This window comes from Petaurus breviceps, unplaced genomic scaffold (genome assembly GCF_028583685.1).
Source record: "Petaurus breviceps papuanus isolate PSGF00001 unplaced genomic scaffold, PetGlider_PUasm1.0 208, whole genome shotgun sequence".
NCBI classification, from domain to species: domain Eukaryota; kingdom Metazoa; phylum Chordata; class Mammalia; order Diprotodontia; family Petauridae; genus Petaurus; species Petaurus breviceps.
In genome coordinates this window covers 11241660-11252432 of record NW_027185852.1, presented here as the reverse complement: position 1 = coordinate 11252432, position 10773 = coordinate 11241660, and the positions used below count along the sequence as shown (strand labels likewise).

The 10773-nt window shown below is 46.7% G+C and overlaps 1 protein-coding gene across 1 annotated transcript in view; it reads left to right on the top strand.

Annotated features, from left to right (window-relative positions):
- The first annotated feature begins 240 nt into the window (after positions 1-240).
- The window catches only part of LOC138165266 (VWFA and cache domain-containing protein 1), a 244373-nt gene continuing 233840 nt past the window's right edge, over positions 241-10773 (top strand). The window contains exon 1 of the mRNA XM_069093410.1: positions 241-389. Within this exon, the coding sequence (XP_068949511.1) occupies positions 345-389 (45 nt within the window). The 5' untranslated portion in view covers positions 241-344. The remainder of the gene's footprint in view (positions 390-10773) is intronic.

Below are 10773 nucleotides of genomic sequence, written 5' to 3'. Positions count from 1 at the left end.
TTTCGCTGGGAGTACGGAGTGAGAGCCGAGCAGGACCCGGGCGTCCCCTCCACTCCGCTAGCCCAGCCCACGTCCGCTCCATTCCTGAAGCGGGAGCCGTGAGCCGGGGGAGGCAGCCCAGCATGGCCCCGCTGGCCGCCGGCGGCGGCTACTGCTGCTGCTGCTGCCCGGGCCGGGCCCGCGGTGCGCCCTCCAGGGCCGGGGCCGGGGGCCGAGCCCGGGGCCGGGGCAGGGGGCCGCCGCCGCCGCTCTGGCTGCTCTGCCTGGCCCTGCTGTGGCGGCTGGGCGGCGCGGCCGACGCCGACTTCTCCATCCTGGATGAAGCGCAAGTGCTGGCCAGCCAGATGCGGAGGTTAGCCGCCGAGGAGCTGGGGGTCGTCACCATGCAGGTAGGCTGCTCGCCCGCCTCTCTCCTACCGCACGCCCCAACTCTCCAGCCTTCTTCTTCGAGCAAAGCCCTCTCTGCCCTTCGCACAGCCCTCCTTGCCATGCACACTTCTCCCCTTGCTCCGCATCCCCGTCTCGTTAGCCCTCTCCCCAACTCCCTACAAAGTTATTCCCCATTCACTCTCCTGCAAACTCCGAGTTCTCCTTTGTCTTCTCGACCCCGGGGCAGCCCGGCCCCCCTTCCTTTCCCCCCTCAGGAGGCCCCACGGGCCCCCACACTTCCCCCCCCCCCCCAACACTCCTGGCATTCTGATCTCTGGGGGCAAGATTGCTTGGGATTTGGGAGAATGCCCAGAGAGGTGTGCTGGTAAGTGGTGGGGGCAGCTGGTTTCTGCACCTCTGTCTCCCAGCCCTCTATCAGGGAAGGAGCTGGGGGTTTTGCTAATCCCTTGCCCGGGACACTGGAGGCTCTAGCTTCCAGTCTTGTGGGCTGGGATGTAGTCTTTCCTTGGTGAGCTGTGGGCTGAGCTCGGGGTGTAGGATGTGACTTGGATTTTGTTTTTGTTTGGGTAGTTTGGGCGGAGTGAGGACCGATTCTCACTCACCCCAGACTGTTGACCTCCTTCCCTCTGACTCAGGAGAGGAAGAGGACTTTGCAGACTAATTGCTTGTGTTTGTTGATTATGGTGATGGTAGTGGTGGCTTCGTAGTAGATAATGAGTCTAATCCAGTTGCGAGATCGCTATCGTCTCTTAGGTGAGGTTATTTTCTTGTACTTAGCCAGGGAGGCCCAGTCTGTGTTAATAAGGGAAAGCTCAGATTCATTTTAGCTGCAAACCATCGGATACTGTGCAGCCGGTTCGGTAATGTGTTATTAATGACAACAATCATAGCATTAAGAATAATAATGGGCCCTTCCGAGGCAGGCTGAGTTTACTGGAATGCTCTCCTCTCCTAGGTGGAGGTCTCTGATTTCATTTCTTGCCTGCACCTCCCACTGGGAGAGATGTTTGGAATCATTTGGGGACTCAGGTTTCCACAGGATTTCTCCTCCCTTTTTCTCTCCACCCCTTGGGGAGAGCACATTTCTTGAGGCCAATTTTCAGACTTTTAAACTTGAATCAAAGACAAGTGAGGTTTACTTTTTCAAGGGGGAGTGGAGGAAGAATGCCGAAAGGGAAGGGGTGGTTGAAAAGGTAAATTTGGCTGGATTTGCAAAGCCCAGCATACGCAGAACTGAATAAATATCCCGTGAGCCCCTTCCCAAGTCCCCTGTTTTTGTCTAACAGTTGGCAGAGCCGGGATGCAGGGCTTTCTGATTCAGAATCGGTTTGCATTTTCTACACCGATGCACCGTTTGATTTTGGCCGGAGACAGGCCAAGTTCTTGAGTATGAAGGAATTTTATGAGGAAGCGAGTTTAAAAACAGGGGGGAAAAGACCTGTTGTGTACAATAAATATTTGGGTGGAAAATATTTCAGGCCAAAGAACCAACCGGTCTTCCTGCACAACAGTGTCCCCCGTTAACAATGCCCCCAGAACCTGGAGTGGTGATTCGAAAGCTATTTTACACCTCGAAGAATGGGGGCCCCTGGAGATGTGGGGGCTGCTGGCTACTCCCTTTGGCTGGCTGGGACTTGTCTCTGGAGAAGCTGATTGCAGCGGGCACTTCTCACTCCTCAGCAGACAAAAGGTGAAATCAGATCCTGACACATTGTAATTCAGGTAGGGATCAGAAGCAAATGTAGTTTTAAAAGCCTTTGCCATTGAAAAGGAGACCCTTAACAAAAATCCATAGGGTCTGGGTCCAAATGGCTTTTTATCTCCTCCAAACCGGCTTCATTCTAGCACATTTGGGAAGTCTTTGTGCTAACTGGCCTCCTGGGGCTTGGCCTTTGTCCTGGAGTGGCCCCCTCTGCTTTATTTGTGAGACAAGTCTCTGGGCTTTCAGGATAGGTAGGCCACTTGCTTTCTTCCCAGAGTGTTTGGGAGACAAGTACTTTTCCCTTGTCTAATGCCATTTTCCAATGCTGGCATTCCCCTCCCCCCCATAGTGGAATTTGTACATGGACTTCAGAATCATGTGGCTTTGGTTACTTACATTGTGGAGCTTTGTGACAGCTTCCAGAAGGCTGGTTTGCCCAGGACATGTCTGTGCCTTGCTTATGATTCGTCTGATATGGATGCCTATGGATGGAATCTTCTCTGGCTTTCTAGGTGCCATATTTCAGGTGGATAGTTTGGTAAGGCTAGGAGGGTGGGCCTTGTTTCTTGATAGACATCATCTTGGCATTGGAAAGATCTTGTGGGGTTTTTACCAAACTTTATGTTATCAGTTTCCTTTGAAGTCAATTTGCATTTAAATGGCTTTTGCTGCTAAGCTAGTCCTTGATTGAATTTGGAATTTTAAAAATTGTAATTAAAAATTTCCTGAACAAAACTGCCCCCCCCACCCCCATAGACCTGGCTTTTTTTCCTGTTGTGTTTGGAGCATCAGCAGAGGAAGAAGGTTAAGGGTGCTAATAACGAAGTTAGACCATTGAGAGGGGCAGGTTTTAGAAAAACACAAACCAGAGACTCTCTCTGTACCATGCTTTCTTAGGACATGTTCCTTATGCTCGATGATGGAGTCAGACAGTTGGAGAAGCCATTTTCCATAAGACTTGAGATCTAGGTTTTCCCGATGAGCCTGGTATGTTCATTGCATTCCCTGTTTAGAAAAAGGGTTAGAAATAAAATTCTTTGAAATGAATTGCTCTTACCCATCTCCATTGCCCTGAGGAAGCTGTCATTGAGTGGAGCTGCTTAGGTAGCAAGAGACACTGTCTAATGATAGGCTGGGGGATAAAGCCAAAAACCTGATCCAAGTCTCCCTTCAAGGCTGGGGGGGGGGGGGAGGGGGGGGGAGGGGGGATGGGAGGGGGGGGATGGGAGGGGGGGATGGGAGGGGGGGGATGGGAGGGAGGGCCTCCCAAACTCTCAGGAACATCAAACCCCAAACCAGAGATCTGGAAAGGACTGGCCATGGGCAAGCACCCCTGGGTCTCAGTTTCCTTATTAAAAGGGTGACTGAGAATGAATGATCTCTCCAAGATTTTTTTCTGGTCTTTGATGATCTCACAGTCAACCAACCAACAAGCATGTATTCAATTTAAATTTTTAAAAATGATATTTTTTGTCTTACATTATCTAGTTTCTTCCTGTGTCCCTTCCTCTCCTCCCTCCCAGAGATCCAGCCCTTTAATAAAGAATTAAACAACAGCAACAACAACAACAACAAAAGATTAGAAATTTAGGAAAACTTGATCAATAAATGGAAAAATATCTGATATTATATGTAATATTCCACATTTGTGGAATCTCTTCCTCTGCAAAGGAATGGGGCATGGTGATGTCTTCTCATCTCTCTCTGTCTTCTTGGGAGACAAGTCCACAGACATTATTTACTATGTACCCTGTGTGCTGCTAGGTAGGCAGGGGATAGATTGCTGAGCCTGGAGTCAGGAAGACCTGAGTTCATATCCAACCTCAGATATGTGTGATCTAGCTGTGTGATCCTGGGCAAGTTACTTTGCCCACTTTGCCTCAGTTTCCCCTTCTGTAAAATGAGCTGAATCTTTGCCAAGAAAACCAGTTGACACAACTGAAAAACATGGAACAAGCTCATCAATGTACCCTCCAGGCACTGTAATAGGCCCTGCTAGAGATGAAAGGAAAGGCAAAACCCAACTTTTATCCTCTGGGAACTCACAAGCTAACAAAACAGACAAATCCAAAATTCTGTATAAACAAGTTTTGCACAGAGCAGGTTGAAGGTAACCTCTGGAGGACAGCACCAGCATAATTCTCTTACTCTACACGGCGGTGAGACCTGGAGCTCTTTCTTCATTCATTCAATGTCTTTAATATTTAGTAAGCACCTACTGTGCAGGCTTACTTAGCAAGAAGCCGGAGTTACAGTTGTTGCCTTCAAGGAGCTTGGGATCTTATTGGAGAAACTAGATGGACATTCAGTCATTGAACTGGAAGACCATGGAACCCAAAGTGCTCTTGGAAAGGGGAAAGAGCTGCCCAGGAGCATCACCCCTCATGGGTGCTCTTCAGGCAAATCCTGGCTGACCACTTGCTAGAAGGGCAGCTAGGTGGTGCCATGTTTCATAGAGTGCTGGGCCTGGAGTCAAGAAGACTCATAGTCTTGAGTTCAAATCAGCATCAGACACTAGCTGTATGACTGTGGGTAAGTCACTTAACCCTGTTTGCCTCAGTTTCCTCATATGTAAAATGAACTGGAGAAGGAAATGGCAAACCACTCCGGTATCTTTGTCAAGAGAACCCCAAATGGGGTCATGGAGAGTTGGACACAACTAAACAACAAGGCATGTTATAGAAGGCATTCCTTTTTTTGGGGGGGGGGAGAGCGAGGAGTGGGCAGTTTGAGTAGATAGCCACTGAAGGTCCTTCCAACAAAGGCATTCGAAAATTCCAATCCAATCTTCTTTCACTTTCAAGAAAACTCAGAGGTAAAGTGACTTACCCAAGGTCCCACAGCTAGTAACTATTGAAGCTGGGGTTGTATCTCATGAAAAACTAATTAGTGCAATACAACAGATAGTGCAAGGTTCTGACCAGCTTGTTTTTGTAGCCCCTGCACAGAGCAGTGACCAGTGCGTGGTAAATGGTGAGGAAATCCTTTTGTATTCATTTTTTTTCACTCAATAAAATGATTAGCCAAAGAGTGATCTACATTTGGCCTTAGTGAGGTGCCTAGCACTGTGCTAAGAAGCTCTGGTGGTGGCTGGGATGAGCAGTGTTGGGCATGTTGTAGCAGAGTGTGGTGAGGAGTGAATATGGTGTCAGAGGCCCCTGGCTTCAAAGCCCAGCCAGATCCCTTCACTCCTTAGCTTTGTTAGTCATTCAGTAATCATTTATTAAGTGCCTCCTGTGTGCCAAAAGACAAGATATTTCCTATTGTCAAGGAATTTGCAGACTAATGGGGGAGACAAGCTACAGGCAAGATAAATTGGAGATAATCAATGGAAGGAAGACTCTAGAATTAAGGATTGGGAAAGATGGCTCTTGGAGTCGACCCAGGGGTCAGTGAACTAAGCCCTGTAAGAATGGACCTTTACTGTAAAAACCATTCTTAGCTCCCAGACCATGCAAAAAATCAGACCAGAGGGCATGCTTGCCAACCCCTGTGTAGACATCCAGTATTTTAATTGGAACTTGAAGGAAGTCAATGAAGTCAGAGATGAGGAGGGAGAGAATTCCAGGCATAAGAGAAAGTCAGAAAAATTTCTCAGAGGCCAGAGATGGATTGGATTATCTTGTTGGAGGTATATCAAAGACAGAGAGAGGGAGAGGGAGAGGGAGAGAGAGACAGACAGAGAGATGAGAGAAGGAGGGAGGGAGGAGGGGTGTGTGTGTGGAGGGGTGTATGGTGTAAGAAGAGTGGACAAGTGGGTGTAGTGGTGGGGGTGGGGAGAGAGGATCAAAACAGAGGAATTTTATAATTCATCTTGGAAGTTATAGGGGGCATTGTTGTTAGTCCTTGGTTTTCTGAGAGAACCAATGGCTTCGCGGGGTGATGTCTCGACTTGTTAGTGAATTAGATTTATTCGAGGCCACTACAACTTATTAAGTGAGTGTGTGTTGGGGGGGGGGGCAGGACTGTGTCACGTGGTCAGAACTGTACTTGGGAAGATCCCTTTGATAGCTGAGTGGAGAACGGACTGGAAGGGGCTGTTGCAATAATAGAGGCTTAAGGTGCTGAGCCCTTGCACCTCGGTGCTGGGGGGTGGTGTTGAAGGTGAGCAATGGGCCTTAGATTGGCTGAGGGAGTAGTTGAGGATGATCTGGGTGTCTGGGAGGACCGTGTCACCCTCCATGATAATAAGGGTGTCTGGAAGTAGGGGAGGGCTTGAGGGAAGGCTAACGAGCTCCACTTGGGATGTACCTACCATACACCCAGGTCAAGATGTGGCATAGTATGTAACGGGGGCAAGGCCCTTCCCCGGGAGCCTTAGCTTCTTCTTTCCTAAAATGAGGGGCCTGGGCTAGAGGATGTGTAAAGCTCCTTCTGACTCTCATAGCATGCTAGGTGCCACCAGGAGGGGTGGTCCTGCCTAGAAGGAGCTCATACTCGAGTCTTGGAGAATAGACCTGGGCAAAAGTCAATCAGCAAGCATTTCCTAAGTAACTACTCTCAGTTTGGCACTGTGCTGGAATAGAGATAGGGACCAGACCTGGGATGTCACAGGATGAGGAAACTACCCCCACCAGTGAGGGTTGGGGCTGCTCTGCAGCTTCTGTTTTTAGGGAGTGTATTAGAGCACAGAGGGGTTAAGTGACCTGCCCAGGATTGCACAGTCATGTGGGTCAAGGGTGTCAGGCATACAGAGGCAAAAATAAAATTCCCTCCCCTCTTGGGAGCTACTATTCTATCAGGGGAGATGGACTGCTTTTTGCTTCTGTATCCCTAGCATTATTGATTGATTGATTGTATAAGGAAATGTAAAATGAATCTGTACTGATTTTAGGATGAAGCACCAACAGCTGGGGAGAAAAAGGAAAGGGCTCATGAAACAATCGGCTCTGTCTCTGAGCTGAGCAGCTGGAAGGGCAACAGTGATTGATTATAAGAGGCAGGAGCAAGGAGGGAAGGCATGTCACGTCTGGAGTCCAGTGTGTGCAAAGACCTGGAAAGGGGAGATGGGATGCTACATATGAGGAACAGGGAATAGGTCACTTTAACTTCGGTGATTCTTGTTAGGAGTACAATCTGGCCTTCCTAATTGTTCTCCCTATCGTCATAAACCCTACTGGCCACGATAGAACAGTCAGGCTAATTGCTGGTGAGTTTCTGGAACACAGGTAGCCCAGTAGGCCAGATATTTAGGGCAACATTGTTAGATTGGTTTCAATACACAGCCTCTATGTGGTATGTGGTATGACATTACCCCCACCCCTAAGATAAGATTTATATAGATCTTTAAGATTTCTTTCTGTCTTGGACCAAAGAGGAGAGATTTTAGCAACAGTCATCCATTGGCATTTATAAGAACCATGGTTATTGTCATATGCATCCAGCACACTTGGCATTAATGAAAATCCTCAGCTCCTGTGAAATGGAATCTCCAACGGGGTAGAATCAAATTGTTCATGAGTGGAACAATTTTGAATTGAGAATAGTGAAAATGAACCCAAGGAAAAACAAAATAAAACCTTAAAATAGTCTGTCTTAATAGATCTATATACCATTTCCTTCTTTTTTTTTTTTTTATTTTCAAGGCTTCCTATTCCTCCCTTCTGTGCTCATCCCTGGTCCCACATCTAGTGATGCCTCTCCCTACTAGCCTGGAGCCCTCTACTTACATGCTTGACTATGCCAGCCATGTTTGAAGTTGGGAGCAAGGCATTTTTTAGGGGGAGGTGGGGCTGTGACCTGTAGAATCAGCTAGAGCTACATTGATTGCCTCTATGCTGTACCCCCTTTCTTCCTTAATACGCAGGAGGTTTAATTCTCACTTTTCCATGCTCAGTACCAAAGAAAAGTGGGACTGTAACATGGGAGTGCTGGAAACACCTCTTACACTGAAGTGGGAACTGTCATCATCTCCCTTGACTGGTAGAATGTTCGAGCCGTAAGGGAACGGAGAGGTTGAGGGGTCATCTGGAGCCATCTTTCATTTTAGAAAGAAACCCAGACCCAGGAATTGGCTGGTTCAAGGTGCATAACAAGTTCCTAACAGAGTCCTGGGCTCTAAGTGAGGTCTCCTGGGCTCTAAGTGAGGTCTCCTGACTCCAAATTCGTTGCTTTTATTTTTCAACCAAAATGGGGTGATTAATATAGGGACCTTAGAAGTTCCTCCAAATCCCTGTTCTTCCAACTCTACTCCCTGGGTGTGACCGTGGGCAAGTTACCTAACTTATTGGGTCTCAGTTTCTTCATCTGTAAAAATGAGGTGTTTGTAATAGATGGCCTCCAGGGTGCTGACTTGTCCTGCATCATGAGCCTAGAACAAAAGAGAGTGAGCAGGGACTGTTTTTAGCATTGTCTTTCTTTCCCTGTGTGCCAGGGACATTGTAATCACTACATGCTTATTGACTTGAAGCTGTAGTTCATCTCTTGCCATTGACCCAATCCTTCTAACTCCATCAGAACTCTTCTGGTAACAACCTGGGATGATTTGGAATGCACCACATTCTCTCTGGAAGAACACACAAGCAATGAGGGTTCTATAAGTTGGTGACTACAAAGGAGCAAAAGACTTGATGGCCATGATGACGGGCAGCATGGTGTAGGAGAGAAAGGAACATTGGTGTTTGGACAGATAGGACTTGGGTTGCACAGAATCAATCCCACCTCTTCCTCTCTGGGTGACCTTGGGCAAGTCAGTTCCCATCTGCCTTTTTGGGCTTCAGTTCCTTCCTCTATCCAATGAAGGTGTTGGATTACTACATGTTCTCCAAGGTCCCTTCTGGTTCTAAAGGTCTGGGCTTATGCTAGCCAGGACAGTCGGGCTGTGGTCATGTTTCTGGAGACTGAGGGAGGCATTGAATAGAGACTGAGTCCTCTCTTTTTTGGACTCAATTGTTAAACTTTTAGGTTGTATCCATTACTGGTCATAAGCTGCCTTCTGTGGTCATGTATCACCGATAGGTTCTGTGTTGGTTTGATGGACCACAAACTCAGGAAGAGTCAGTGACATGATAGGAGAATGAATGGACCACAGGCCTACATAGCAATCTAGTACTGAGAGAGGGAGGGAGTGTGTGTGTGGGGGGTGGGGGGAGTCACAGGCTCATTATGAATTTAAAGACTGAAGCGGGCTCCAAAGGATCTTGCCAAGCTAGATCTTTCTGTTGAAGCTGAGATGGAAATTTTTAGGGATAAGGGGAAAGTATTATGTGTTGGCTCAGAAATCAGCTCCACACGGACAAGACGGGGGAAGTGGGGCCATTTAGCAGGTCACTGGAGAAAGATTTGGGAGTTTCAGTGGAATACAAACTCAGTGGTTTATAATAGTGATGATGATGATAATAGTTAACATTTATGTAATTATATATGTATGTATATATGGTTTACAAATTTATGCAATGATATAAATGTGTGCATGTTATATATATATATATATATATGTGTGTATTATACATATAATATACATAGATACGGAAATATTTTTACCAGGTGCTTTACCCAGATTATGTTATTTGACCATCACAACAACCTTAAATAGGTGCTATTATAACCCTCATTTTACAGAAGAAGAAATTGAGGCAGAGAAGAGGTAAAGTAATGTTTCCAGGGTCAATGACTTGTCCAGTCAGTCAACAAACATTTGTTAAATACCTACTGTGTGCCAGGTACTAGGGAAAGATAAAACATAGCCCCTGCTCTCCAGGAGTCCTCAGTCTAATGGCAGAGACAACGTGTAAACAATTCTGTATAAACAAGGCCTAGACAAGATAAACTGGAAATAATCAACAGAAAGGAGCCATTGGCATTAAGGGGGACTGGAAGAGAGTAGTTAGTGTCTTGGGCAATATGAGAGCTTGGACTTTCCTGATTCTTTGGTTCAGACTTTTCTCTGCTCCACCCACTGGTTTCCTCAGTGAGAGTGAGAAATGTGCCATGTGCTAAGTCTTAACCTTCATTAAGAGAACCATAGTACTCAGGAATAGGGGAGGATAGCCCCACTGCACTCCAGATTAAATCTGGAATTTGGTGATCGTTTCTGGACATGACATTTTAAGAAAGACATTGGATTGTCCAAAATCAAGCAGACGTGATGATAAAGAATCTTGGGTTCTTGCTTCATTCATATGACAATCAGTTGAAGGTCAAGGATGTTTGGTCTGGAAATTGGGGGAGGGGAAGGGACACAATAATTGTATTCACATACTTGAAGAGATGGAACGTGGAAGAGGGCAGACTTGAGCTTTTTTGACCCTAAGTGTTTGAGCTAGAAGGAAATATTTGACCTAAGTTGCAGAGGAAGATATAGGTTTGATTGAAGGAAAAACCTGGTCATAATTCAAGTTATCTCTAAGTGGATGGGTCCCCCTCCCTCCCCAGACATATATTGGTCATTCAAGCAAAGGCTGAATTCTGGTCTGTTGTAGAGAGGATTCATGGTCAGCTGTGAGTGGAACTCAGTTGCCACCAAGTCCCTCTTAACTCTGAACTACTCTGATCCTGCACTTCCCCAGAGGGATTGTAAACTCATTAAAGGACAAGTCTGTCATCTCTGTCTTGGCTTATAACATTGTGGAACTTTAACAAATGTCATGACTGTGGTGATAATAATGATGCAAGATGGGATTTTTCACTTATTCCACCTTTGTTCTAGTCATGACTTGGACTGCTGGAGTGAGTGAGTGAGT